Below are 13,222 nucleotides of genomic sequence, written 5' to 3'. Positions count from 1 at the left end.
GACCGGTCGTAGGGCTCGTAGCACGGAATGTGCAAGGACGCTCGAGTTCGCCAGGTGCTGTCTCGGAGAAGTCGCATTCGCCAAGTAGCTATGTACAAAGGCAAAGAATAAGCAGCAAAAGATTGTCGAGCGTCTTCTCCGCAAGCTGGGGCTGAGGTGTGCCTGGCACAGGACGCACTAGGATCTGAGCATAAACAGGGAAGTTGGCGGTGGCTGATGCGCAGCGGCCGGCCTGTCCCTGCACTGCCGTTTGGATATCGTCACTCGTAGCGCTCGTTGGCCCCCTAGCGGCTCTAGATCTGAAGAGCGTAAAGAAGCAGTCAATTGACGGGTTTGCCACCGATACAGTGAGATTGCGAGGGCCCAAGGTCGACTGTTGTATCTTGTCAGCCGTAACGAAGCGTACTCGCCTAGCGCCGAGTCTCGGAAGCAAGCCAATTCTGGGGACTGTCACCGAAGGAACCGCCGCAGCGCCTACGGGGCTATTTTTGGGCGCTTAATTCTACGGCGCGCGGTTTGCGATCAAGACTCCATCACATGCATCTGCCATCACGTTTCCTGCACGTCTTCCTGTACGCATGAGGCGAAGTACTTTGTTGTAGTTGATCCTTCAACGAAATACACCACGCCGCTGGTTAATCTCGCTTTACACGGTAAATCTCCTTTATATTCAACCCTGAACATAGAGCCACCTAGAACTTCTTGTCCAATTTCTTCAGAAACCCACCAATCCCCTTCTCCAATTTCTCTGCCCTCTTCCCCATATTGCTCTTCGCCTGCGGTTCGGACGGCGCATGATGCTTTATCTGCGCTTCCTGCTCGGTGGGTTTGTATAGTTGCTGGTGCAAAGCATATGGATCGACACCCGGTTGCTGCTGTGTCGTGCTACCATATTGGTACTGCGCGTACCCTCCAGGTGGTGGCGACGCCATCGGCTGATATTGTTGCGGTGCATAGCCTGGCGATGGTAGAGGTGACTGTGTAGGTGCACCGGGCGATTGCACGCTGGGTGCGTGGCCAGGAGATCCGGAATAGTTTGCGAATTGCTGTGTAGGAGCCTGGCCAGGTGGTGGACCAGCGGGCGGTGGTGCGAAGGACGGCGGACTTTGTGGTGGAGGCGGAATAGATCCCACAGTGCTCGTCCTCTGGACTCCCGGATGCTGCGGTGGGCCGGAGAACGTGGATGTTCGTGATGGTGGTCCAGGTACATATGGTCCGGACGTCGGTTGTGGTGCGAAAGATGCCTGCAATGGGTTCCCATACTGCTGCGCATGTTGGTGCTCGTTATATGCTGCCGCATTTAGGCCGGTGCCGTCCGCGGCATCTGGAGGCGGAGGTGTCTTTTCGCGGTGGGCGATGGGTTCTGGGGCTGCTGGCGCGGCAGGATTGTAAGCCATTGGTGCGTAGTGGGTATTTGCATCTGCCGCCGGCGGGCTTGACGTGGGTGCTGGAGCTGTAGGAGGACCTGGGAAGGATTGCTGGGTATTCAGATTAAGACTGGGACTGCGGCTTGAATGCGATATGGCTGCCCGTTCGAGCTTTGCTACCACTGGATTCATGGGATCGCTTTTGTAGTCGGGTTGCGCTGGCAACGCTTGAGGGTTGGCTAGGATCTGAAGTTGCTGAGGCTGGACGACCCGTCTAACAGAATCCAGGAACAGTGATGCATCGTCGGGCGTCCAGAAGTATATATCGACAGCGGTTAGACGATACATGTATTTGCCATTGTTCTGCGGGTCAGGGGTGGGTAGATGCCACTGCGATATATCTTGCTGAGGACTGGAGGCTGCACTTCCATTCTGGCTACGGAAAGCATCTACCGTGAGGGTGAAGAGGCACGGATGCTTATACGTCTGCTCTATCCGAACAGTATCGAGGTCTGCATGTAGTCAGCATTGTTGTCCCACCTGGGAATGTGCAATGGCTTCGCTTACTTCCGGCAAAGGCATCCTGGTCTGGTGTCCCGGCGTGGTTCGCGACCTCTATCCGGCCGCTTTGCTGCATGGGGTTGTGATATAGGTAGACATAGCTGCCTTTGTCGAAGCGATGGTGCGGGGTCCTGTGTGTAGGAGGGGAGAAGTAATAATGTATATCTGCAAAGCTGTATAGGCATTAGTCCTTATGGGTGTTCGAGGCTGAGCAAAGCTCTCACAGTGTCAAAAGAGACACTTCTCCTTGTTGTGGCGGCATTTCCCTGTCAAGATGTCTGCAGACCTCGGATAGGTAGAGGTGCCCGACCAAAGTCACTATATCACATAGAACGCAAGAGAAGTAGACGAGTATACAGGAAGCGAAGCCAGAGGCACAATATATACTAGCAAGAGGATGCTGAGTCGCAATACCCGCAGACAGCCAACGGCCAGGCTGTATGCTATTTTGATCGTGCTTTACGCGCCCTCGATGCGTGGGTCAGCGCCAACGCTGTGCCCAGAGCTTCAGTGCATTCGGGCTTTCCCACGCGGCTGGTCCAAGCTTTCTCTGCCGATCCACTGCAAGGCTGGCGGACCTCCGAGAAATTTGGCCGCGACAAGCAGACCAGCGACCACACGACGCCATCCACCCAGCTCGCCGCGAATTGACGGCCTCCAAGACCCAGCATCGCTTGCCGCACGCCGCTCTATCGCGCCTTCCTCCCACTCCGTCGAGCGCGCCTCCACCACTGCCCCTTGAGGGCCACAGTCTCCGTCCCTACTCTACGACCGAAACTTCATCGTCACAATGTCCCTCGTCAACCTTGCACACGTGTGCTCGCACCTCCAGAATGCATCCAAAGCCCGCCTAGGGCTCACGTCGATACCCGTGTCGAAGATGCACGTCAACCTGATGCTCGGTCTCCAGCGCGAAGGCTTCATCTCCAGCGTGACCCTCGGCGGCACCACACCCCCTACTCCTTTCCTGCTTCAGGATCAGATCGACCCCGAGGAGCACTCGGACATGGCACAGAAATTGGCCGCCGAGCCATGGGCTGCGTACCCCTCTGCGGAGGCAAAGTCAGGCAATCTGCTAGGTGGTCGAGAAATATCGTACAATGTGAAGGTCCCACAAAATCCGGCCCGTCGAAGGCTGTGGCTGGGATTGAAGTTCTGGAACAACGAGCCCGTGCTCAAGAATATGAAGCTGGTTAGCAAGCCCACAAGAAGGATATGGTTGACAAGCGAGGACTTGGGCCGGATTACGAGGACAAGAGAGGCGGCATACGTGAAGGGATTGACACATCCGGGAGAGTGCATGTTTTTGACTACAGACAGAGGTATATTGGAGGCGCGAGAGTGCGTCGAGAGAAAATTGGGTGGTATGGCTCTCTGCAGGGTATACTAGAGACGATGAGACCAACAGGAAAGAAGGGAGGGGATGTCTGTGGGAAGCATCGCAGTGATCACCCTGTATTAAACAGTTTTCTTGGTTTGGAAAAGCATAGGAAAGTCGCGGCGTTCGACGTGTATTTGTATGCACAGCCTGTGGGGGATCGCTCTCTCCGCATGTACAGTATGTATGATAAACCACTACATTCGACACATGGCCAGCGATTGGTCAATTTCCGAACTACTGACGGCTTCATCAAAAGTTTGGACCTGTTTTCTATTTGCAACTTTTTGGGTCGTACAGCATGCTCCATGGCGCGTTGGCAAAGCTTGGATCGGCACCCAGGATGCCGATGCGCGTCACTTTTAGCAACACTCACCCCACCAGTAACGTCCAGCGCGACTTATCACACACAGTTCTGTAACACACATATCGCTAACGTCTAGCCAACATGGGTCAGGGAGGCTCAGCAGAAGCTCCGCACTTGTCCCTCGGTACACCTATCACTTCTCTTTCCACTCTATCTGTATCTACCACCATTTCAGGCAAACATCATTGCATGCGCCAAGCTAACTCGTGACAGAGCAGCTCAACCACAAGCTCGCGCAACGCTTCGCCCAAAAGTCATACACGCCCCTTGAGCTCTACTGCTTCAATTCGGTCTTCCGGTCGCTCGCCGATACCGAATCTGGGGTCAAGTACTGGAGCGAATCTACGCTATGTCGCTTCCTCGAGCTGCCCGATTCCCTAGCTGTGGGACCCATCCTATTTCAGATGAGCAGCTACCTCGGCGCATTCCCGTTCCCAAGCCAGGCCCCGGCGATACTCACGTATGAAGCGTTGCTGAAGGTCGTCACAATACTCACGGAGAGATATGGCGCGGTGATCAAGAAGAGAAACAGGGAGTTATGGTTGAGGGAACTGTATCGAAGTTTGGCAGTGCATGACAGGGGGCTGAGGCCGGATGATGGAGATACTGGACAAGACGAGAAGCCAGAATCACAGCCTGGTGGTGGTGGGAGCCAAGGCTTCGCGATTGATGCCCCAGAGGAAGGCGGAGAGGATGACGAGGACGACGAGCTTGTCCTCGCAGCTTTGGACTATATGGACGCAGACGAAGTGTTCAAGCACGGCGAGCACTCTGACGTGCGTCACTCTATCATTCCGACGGACAACTTCCTGAAACTCGTCGAGCTTCTGCTTTTAATTGCGCCAATTGACGCGCAAGAAAGTCTGTCTTCATTCACGGGCGAGCTGACGGCTGAGAGAAAGGAGAACCTCAGACGGACAGCGAGTGGCATCCTATCGTCTTTCGGCGTTTCGACAACACAACCCGGCATCACTTACCGAACCTTCAACACTGTCGTCTCCTCGTGCCTTCCCTACCTCTTCAACGGCCTGAACCCCCTCTTCGAACATTTTCTCTTCGCAAAAGACTTCGATCTCTCCAAGCGGAAACCCGGCTCCTCTAGCCCGACCGTCGAAAAGCACCCAGTAATACCAGCACCTAAGCCTGTGCTTGACCCTGTCCTTCGTGATCCGGGAGAAATCCTTGACCTGACAACACTAAGCCAGCTATCCTTCTTTCTCAGAGGCAGTGACCTCTTCCGCCGCCTGCGCCCACTATACAGCGGCAACACCCACGGCTTTAGCATGGGCTCCTTCGAAAAGCAGTCCTTCCACTGGCGCGCCCCCACCATCCTGCTCGTCTCAGGCCGCCTCCTCCCCGCCGAGCCCTCCAGCACGCGCGAACGCGCATTCGCAGACTCACTGCCTCCAAAACGATACCCCTCCTCCGTAACCCCTGACACATCTTCATCGGATCAAATCATCACATTCGGCGCCTACATCCCCGCGCAGTGGAAACTCACGCACAAAGGCTGCTTCGGCGACGCCTCCACCGTCCTCTTCCAACTCTCTCCTGTGCACGACGTCTTCCACGCGTCTAGCTACAGCGAAGACTACGTCTACTTCAACCGCCCGCCGACGCACCCTTCGGGTCTCGGTCTAGGCACGCCCGTCCCACGCCAATCCGCCTCCTCCAGCACGCACAGCCACGCTATCTTCCGCCCTGGCCCGGTGAGTCTGCATCTCGACGACGCGCTCGAGTTCGGCGTGTTTACGCATCTGGCTGAGGGTGGTGGGTCGTTTCATCCTTCGCGGCTCCCCGTGAGGAAGAGCAAGAATTGGCAGGATAGGTTTGAGATTGATAGCTTGGAGGTTTGGGGCTGTGGAGGGGATGAGGTGGCTGATGCGCAGAGGAAGGAGTGGGCGTTCCAGGAAAGAGAGGCGGAGGCGAGGCGGAGGATTAATCTAGGGACGGGGGATGTTGATGCGGATAGGGAGTTGTTAAAGATGGCGGGCTTGGTGGGGCAGGGGCATAGTGGCGGGAGTGTTTGAGGAAGTGATGTGTACGACTTGTAAGTAGGAAGTCATCAACCGCTTATGCGAAGATCAAGAGACTATTGCAGTGTCTGAAAGTTGATATCGTGAAATTTTGGTCTTTGGTGCTATTCTCACAATCATCATATCATCTAACAAGGAAAAGGTGCGAATAAACACGCGGGTATCACAAAACGCCGGAACTCGGACTCTTTCGATGCGTATTCCAAACCCCCGCCGCGGGTGCTGGTGGAGGAAGAGGAGGTATAGGCACCGTCTGCCTGACAGGAGATACACTTCCCAAAGAACTTTTACGTGACCCGCTCCCCAAAGAACTCACCACCGAGCTTGTTCGTGGTGTCGCTGCACTTTCCGGTGAGCTTTTGCGTGACCCATCCTCTAACGAATTCCCTGAGGAACTTTTCCGCGAAGTTGCCGCGCTGTACTGCTCTGGCGTAAGTGGACTGTCGAGCTCGAAGGTACCAATTGATTTGCGCCAGAGGTCTGAAGGCGTGACACTGGGGCGATGCGACGTCTTCCAAGCGTCCAGAAAAGTAATTGGTGATTCGGGGAGGCGGAACTCTTCAGCTGAGTAGTGGCGGTACGTTTGTGGATCAGCGTCGATACTTCGGGATGCGTGCTGAGAAGCTCTGCGTTCGGTTGATGTGCTTGGTGAGATGTAAATATGTGAAGCTGTGCGTTGATGCCTTCCATGTGGAGGTTGTGCTGCAGAATTGGTCAGGGCTATAGAGAGACTCATTCGAGGAGACCTACGCTCAGCTACAATCGAGACCCGTAGAAGTTGCTTCTGAGCCATCTCTCCGGCATCACTGGGATCTGATACCCGGCGCTCAAAAGTGCGGTGATGGTGGCGGCGGGACTTTTGCGTGTGGAGCCAGAAGAAGATTACGATGCCGATGAGAAGGAGAAAGACGAAGCCCCCGGCTGATGCTCCTGCTATGACGGCGACACTGGGACGGTTGGAAGGTGCAGCTGTCGCGGTCATAGAAGAAGACGGTGTTGTTTCGTCCGTTATCGTGCTCGGTGTGTTCCTAGCTACATTGTTTCTCGTAGCGGATGCAGCTCGATGTGTCGAAAAGCTCGTGACGGAGAATTCTGGCTCTTGTTTCCGTCTCCAAAGGTATGCAGGCCTGTCGTTTCCGTCTAGAGGAAGTTCGAAGGCGGCAGGTGGGATATTTGCCTTTGTGCAACATTCGTCGGTCTTGGGGCCAGAGCCGCACGCATTCCATTCGCCTACAGGCGGACAAGCAGGAGGGAGCTCGCGCTTTGACCAGCGAAGGAACATATTGATCTACTCTGTGGTCCGGATTGTCGGGTTCGAGGTCACCCAAGCAAGACCTTCTTGATCTGGGATCCTCCAACTCTTTAAACAACACCATCGTTCAGCCTAACAACCAACGTGGGCCTCTCACATCGTTTGAGATCAGCTCCTGGCCTGACCGTTCGCGCGCCCTACCAGAACTAGCAAACAAGCCATTCGTCCAACAACTCAGAGGAGCATATGACGCATTGGGGCTGCCTAGAACTGAGGCCAGCTGCGGGTCGCATATTCTTGGATATACGACAATGTACGCCTCGTGGGCGCTAGTCGAGTTCTCGTGGGCATGACTTGTTTGCCCCGCAACCACAGCCGATGGTTCGTCAAATAGTCGAAGGCCATTCGCAAGGTCTTGGAATCGTGCTGAAGATGAGGGCTCAATGTGCGAAGCATGCCTTAGCGTTTTCGCTAGACGGGGTTTAGCGCCCTCGAAGTCCGTGGTGAGTTGGCTTCGGAGGCTGAGTATGAAGAGGATGTGGAGATGAGCATACCGTAATCGCTGAATTTTCAATGTTGAACAGCAGGTCTTTTGATATATTGATTGTCGTACGAAAAAGTAACTCTGGATCGTAGGTCCCCATTTAAGAATTGGATAGGGCCTACAAGATGTTGTGCCACCTTCAAGCGACTGGTAGATGCTCGCTAAATTGATCCTCGATCAGCATGTTAAAGTGTGAGTAGGCCTAAATGTTAAATCGACTAAGCGGCACGATAAGGCACGCTAACGGTTGTGAGTTGTAGACATTCTGTTACAAAGGCGCGTCCCCTTCATTTCTCAAGTGGGGGCTGTGAACCGGGCTGACTTGACGTAAATGGTAAGCGGCTCTAGCCATTTTGCAATTCGGCCGGAACACGAAACTAGACCGAGCATATTCACCGGCAAGTCTTGAGATCAGCGACGCATGAGATGGAGAGTAAAGGGAGTCGCAACAATGGTAAAGGAGGGCATGATGTTGAGATTAGGTAGGTAGCTCGAGGGAAAGAACGCTAGACTACTCCTCGCTAATAGAGGCAACTGGGGTCGTGACTGCTACCCAACGTCTTGAACCGCAGAACCGGATGAGCTAAAGAGTGGAGGCAGTGTCGACCGAATCCGGTCCGCCCACGTGTATCCTCCCAAGACGTCGTTCAAGATGACAACTTGGCTGCAAACCGGGTCCTATCAAACACCACCTGCTCCCGCAAAGGCTTCCGGCACGTTCCGTCTGGGGGCCGTGAACAGAACACCTAACTATGAGTCCTCTCAAAGCTGACCGAATGTCGCGCCCCACGGATCATAGTCTGGTGACAGCATGATCTCTTGCATGTGCCTTCGTCTCATGGCGATATTCCCGCCATCGAAAACGGGTAAAGCCATCGCAGTATTGAGGAGTTCTGCGAAAGGCTGAGCATCGTCGTATGCAGTTCTGTACAGCTTGTCAGCAGCCACTTCGGAGCCTCAATGTACACGTCCAGTCAAGGCACTTACACTCCCACCACTTCTATGGCATCAATAACAGCCTTAACCGCCGATTCGCTACAGAACACCTTTGTCGCAAGCGCCAACTCCCTCCTCTCCTGATACGCTCCCGGTCCGTTCCTCAGCGCATGCCCGGCTTTCCAAGTGAGCGCTCTACAAGCCTCAACTTTCATCTTGATATCGCCCAGCTTGTCTGCCACAGCCTGGCGCTCAAGAAGCGGCGTTGCGCCTCGGCGGCTATCTGACTTTGCAAACGCCAGGGCAGCATTGAAAGCCCCTCGCATGACGCCTGTCGCCATGGCGCCCACGAGTACGCCTGTGTTGTCAAAGGAGGATAGCACGGCGTCTACTGCTTCAGGGCCGGGGCCACAGAGAATGTTCTTGGACGGCACGCGTAGGTTCGAAAAGCGGACGTGAGCGCCAGAGTAGGATTTGTGACCCATCGTAGACATGTGCTGCACCACCTGGAATGAGGCATCGCCGTTGCGGGCGATATCTGCGCGGGTTACTAGGACGATGACGATCCTAGCCTTTGGATCTTCGTCCTCGCGAGGAGGCGTCGTTACGTCGCGACACACGACAGCCTGAAGATCTGCTCCACGGTCGTCCCCTAAGGCGCAGGTACAAAGTCAGTTTGAGCCCAAACAGAATAGCTCGTACATGTTTTAGGCAAGCGAAGAAGAAATGTTCCTCTGTCGTATCGCATCCACTTCGCACCCGGTGATATACTTACACCCAGCGCAATTAGTACCCCAGACCTTCTCCCCATCAACCACCCACTCCTCCCCTTCCCTCCTCACCGTAGTGTTCATCCCCGGCGCCCCACGCTCAAGCCAATTCGCCGTTCCCCCAGGCTCACTAAACACCAAGCTCGCGAGTGGCGCATCTCCCTCTCCGGCTTCCAAAAACGGCTTCAGGAACTCAACATACTTGCCGGCCTCCGGAGCCAGTTGCAACGGCAACAGTCCTAGTGCCGTCCCAAACACAGTCAACGAAGTCCCACTTGGGTCCGCCGCATAGCACTCTTCCACGAGCAAGGCTGCTTCGACGAGAGAACCGCCTGTACCGCCGAGCGGGGGCGCGATTTGGGCTTTGATGAGGCCGCGGGCCACCGCTTCTGAGTAGAGAGACCGGGTGCCGGCGAAGCGGTCTTTCTGAGAGGGAGACAAGGAGGAGGGAGAGGTTCGAAAGGGGATGAGAACTTCGCGGGCGAAAGATTGGGCCAAGGCGCGGACGCCTGATTCGGTGGGCGAGAGGTGGAAGTCGATTGGCATTTTGGGAGGCTGTGGGTGAAGTGGTATTGTGTGGAGCTATTGCAGGGACGATTGCATGCTTTGATATATGCATCCTTGCTGACGGATAGGTTGTGCTAATTCAAAGTGTCTAACTTGGCTAAGATGCACGTTGCATATCACATGCGGCATACAGCCAACAACGTGGTCAGTGTAAACTTGTAATGTGTTAGCCTCGTAAATCCATTTCAGCTTCTCACATTTTTCTACTAAACCGTTGATCTACACCCAAAAGCGAAACAAGAAGTTGCTGAAAAAGGACCCACGTCATGTCTGACATGCAGTAGCCAGCTTCCCCGCATCAGCAAATAACATTCCACACCTTTTTCCATTTAGGCCACTGTGCCGCCTCCGCCCTCTCCTGCGCAAGAATAGCCGGCAAATCCATCTCCCTCCTCCCACTCGTAATATCAATCTCATGCACCCTCTTAAACTTTGTCTTCTTCACAAACTTGAAGACGATATAACAAGACGCCACAATCGGGAATGCGAGATAGGCTTTGAACCAGCTCTCGACGAGCTCAGTGGTACTCATCTCAGCGTAGCCGACGGGCGCAAACCCCGTCCAGAATTGCGCGATCAGAACAAGCCCGTTGAAGATGAGGCCCGCCCAGGAACCGTAGACTGTAGCCTGGGAGCGGAAGGCGAGTTCGTCGAGCGTATGGCCTTTATGTTTCCACGCTTGGCGGAAGCGGATGTGGCAGAGGCAGATGGAGCCCCAGTTGAAGATGGCTGAAAGGCCGGAAATAGCCATCATCCACGCGAAAGCTTGGTCGCTGATGTCGGAGCCAGCAGCCACGATGTAAGAGATGAAGCCGAACAATGAAGAGAAGAGTATGGCCACGAGCGGCCGACCGGAGCGATCGATGTAGCCGAAGATCTTTGGGGCCTGGCCGCGGTCCGCGAGGGCGGCGATTGTGCGGGAGGAGCCGTAGATCGAGGAGTTACCGACTGAGAGGACGGCGATGAGGATGACCACATTCATGATTGATGGGACGACGTTGACGCCGGCGTTACGCACTGCGATCACAAAAGGTGAAGCATTTGCATCGGTCGAGCTGGCACCGAGGAGCTTCGGGTCGTCGTAGGGTACCAAGCATCCAACGATTGTAAGTGAGACCATGTAGAACTGATGCGGTGAGCTTCTATTTGCAAATTAGAGAGTCTTTACACGGAGTTTCTCATACCAGCGTGATTCTCCAGAACACCTGCTTTACGGCCTTTGGTAGTGTTTTGCGCGGATCCTCTGTCTCAGCAGCGCATAATCCGACCAACTCCGTTCCTTGGAATGAGAACGCGGCAGTCACAAACACGGAACAAAGTCCCTTGAAGCCATTGTTAAAAGCTCCGGGAGTGTACCTGAAAGAGTGAGCTGACGCACAAATGGAGGACACTTCACTTTGTCTCACCAGTACTTCGCGCCGAGGTAACCATTACCGCCGGGGATGCCACCCGTGTCAATGATTATCCCAAGGATGATGAAGCCTATAACAGCTAAAATCTTTATGATGGAGAAGACGAACTCTGCCTCCCCGTAACCCCTGACACCGAACAAGTTGATGGAGATGATGACGAAGAGGAAGATGGTGACCCATGCAGCAGCGTTCGTCTCTCTTGCACCGCTCCAGAACCGGAGTGTGATGGACGCAGCGACGATTTCAAGCGGGAGCGTCACGAGCCAGGAAAGTGCGTAGCTGGAGAACATTAGCCAGAACCTGTAGACACTGGGTGAGAAAACGTACTTCCAAGCCATTGCAAAACCCCACGCTGGGTCCAAGAAACGCGAAGCGTAGACTGCGAATGATCCCGCGACTGGGAATGCAACTGCCAGTTCGCCTAGAGCCTGCACTGTGCAAAACAGCATCATGCCGATGAGCCCATATGCCAAGATCAAAGACGCAGGCCCACCGCTTTCCAGCGCAGAACCCGACCCAACAAACAACCCAGTGCCTGCAGATACTCAATCAATTTTACCCTCTACACTTCCGGAGGGTTAGAACGTACCGATAGACCCCCCGATAGCAATCATTTGTAAATGCCTATCCTTGAGCTTCATACTCAAGGCCGGCTCTGCAGGCGGCTGGTCCTCTAGCGGTCTCCCATCCTCATCGACAGCCTCCGTCGCCATGCGTGCATTCGGATTTCTCTTGAAGCTATCCCTGAAGTTCTCCCATCTGGTCCCTTTCGAGACCTCGGTCTCGCCGTAGCCGTGCTGACCGGAGCCGACGGATGGCGAAACATAGCCCTTCTCTTTCCCGGTTTCCACGTCGACGTCTGCCATCTTGACTCAATTCGAGTCGACGTAAGTATTGTAATTGGATAAGGGGAAGGGTGAGACAAGACAATGTTTTGCAAATCCGTCGACAATAATCGGGATTGTTATAAGACGCTTCGGGTAGTCGCACAGGGTGGACCGCTTGCGTATACGCGCCAACCGCCCCGAGATAAGGACACAGCGTGCTCGCAGGAAGTACCTCGCTCCACGCTCGCCCACGGCTCCATTCTTATTCTTATAAGCGCACATCTGAGCGGTTCGCTCTCCGGACCGCTGGGAAGGCGAGTGCACTCCGCCCCGTACGTCAAGCCGACGGGGAACGCGCACGAGGGCTCGTCGATCATCTTCACATTGGGCCTTACCTCATCAAGGAAGTGCAGCAGGCTGCGAGCGGAAGGAGCAATCATCAGAGCGCGCATAGCCAAGGGTCGGGTGTGATTGGCGAGCCGTGCCGTTCCCCACACCCGCGGATCAAGCTTTGACCAAGCATGCACAAGCTTCGCCGCACTGCGTGGCGGGATCCCTGCGATAAGAGAAGCCTCTGTTGCGTGATTTGATTGCAAAGACGCCTGTATCTGTCTGCGTATGCAGTGGGGACGTGAGATTGCTGCCGTGGGTAAATATCGCTGTTGGAGGAGCGCCTGAGCCTGACGTCACAGCGTCTGTAGAGGGAGACATGCACGATAAGCAGCATATGCAGTGTTTCGGAAACAGCAATCCCTCGTTATTGGCGAGTTGAGCGGGCAAGCACTTTTCATCCAACATGAGTCCCTCTCACGTGGTTCCTGTTCGATCATGTTGCACGGTATGCAACATCGATCCACCTGATACTTGCGTCCTTCGCGATTGATCTCGTGAGAGCCAGTTGTACGTGTTCAGTTACTTTTCGGCGTAGACGACGAGAAGCAGAGGCTGCCAAGTTGCGAACCGCCTTGGCCCAATTCCAACACATCCGATTGACCGTCCCCCTGTTGGCACCCACGAAGATCTGCCGTGCCGTTGTCCGCGGTCCGCTCGGACCGAGCATAGTCGCCTTGGCTACCACGTCAATGTCCACAACACCACCTAAGGTAGTATATGGTATTTATGCATAGACGTACTTGAACGTGCTACTCATAATGTTTATTATATACTACACCAAAGCCCCTGAGAGCCCTTGGTCTTATAAATAA

General features: G+C 54.6%; 5 protein-coding genes across 5 annotated transcripts; 2 read left to right on the top strand and 3 right to left on the bottom strand.

The window, feature by feature from the left end:
* Positions 1–692: 692 nt before the first annotated feature.
* N0V89_003128 (uncharacterized protein) lies at positions 693–2,004 on the bottom strand (the record flags this gene model as incomplete). The annotated part of the gene is made up of 2 exons (XM_056211930.1): positions 693–1,879; positions 1,935–2,004. The coding sequence occupies 2 exons, from the start codon at positions 2,002–2,004 to the stop codon at positions 693–695; spliced, it is 1,257 nt and encodes a 418-aa protein (XP_056075403.1).
* A 714-nt stretch (positions 2,005–2,718) lies between these two features.
* Positions 2,719–3,318, top strand: N0V89_003127 (uncharacterized protein; the record flags this gene model as incomplete). Its single annotated transcript, XM_056211929.1, has 1 exon — positions 2,719–3,318. One exon carries the CDS (start codon positions 2,719–2,721, stop codon positions 3,316–3,318), a length of 600 nt encoding a protein of 199 aa, XP_056075402.1.
* A 436-nt stretch (positions 3,319–3,754) lies between these two features.
* RTC5 (Restriction of telomere capping protein 5) lies at positions 3,755–5,703 on the top strand (the record flags this gene model as incomplete). Its single annotated transcript, XM_056211928.1, has 2 exons — positions 3,755–3,797; positions 3,887–5,703. The coding sequence occupies 2 exons, from the start codon at positions 3,755–3,757 to the stop codon at positions 5,701–5,703; spliced, it is 1,860 nt and encodes a 619-aa protein (XP_056075401.1).
* Positions 5,704–8,488: 2,785 nt separating this feature from the next.
* On the bottom strand, positions 8,489–9,757 carry N0V89_003125 (uncharacterized protein; the record flags this gene model as incomplete). Its single annotated transcript, XM_056211927.1, has 2 exons — positions 8,489–9,093; positions 9,217–9,757. The coding sequence occupies 2 exons, from the start codon at positions 9,755–9,757 to the stop codon at positions 8,489–8,491; spliced, it is 1,146 nt and encodes a 381-aa protein (XP_056075400.1).
* Positions 9,758–10,076: 319 nt separating this feature from the next.
* On the bottom strand, positions 10,077–12,056 carry HIP1_1 (histidine permease; the record flags this gene model as incomplete). The annotated part of the gene is made up of 5 exons (XM_056211926.1): positions 10,077–10,904; positions 10,963–11,134; positions 11,185–11,469; positions 11,518–11,725; positions 11,780–12,056. The coding sequence occupies 5 exons, from the start codon at positions 12,054–12,056 to the stop codon at positions 10,077–10,079; spliced, it is 1,770 nt and encodes a 589-aa protein (XP_056075399.1).
* Positions 12,057–13,222: the final 1,166 nt, after the last annotated feature.

The sequence above is a fragment of the Didymosphaeria variabile genome (assembly GCF_027946475.1).
Source record: "Didymosphaeria variabile strain IMI 356815 chromosome Unknown scaffold_2, whole genome shotgun sequence".
Classification (NCBI taxonomy): domain Eukaryota; kingdom Fungi; phylum Ascomycota; class Dothideomycetes; order Pleosporales; family Didymosphaeriaceae; genus Didymosphaeria; species Didymosphaeria variabile.
The sequence above is the reverse complement of the archived record's forward strand: the minus strand, read 5'-3'. Positions and strand labels throughout refer to the sequence as shown.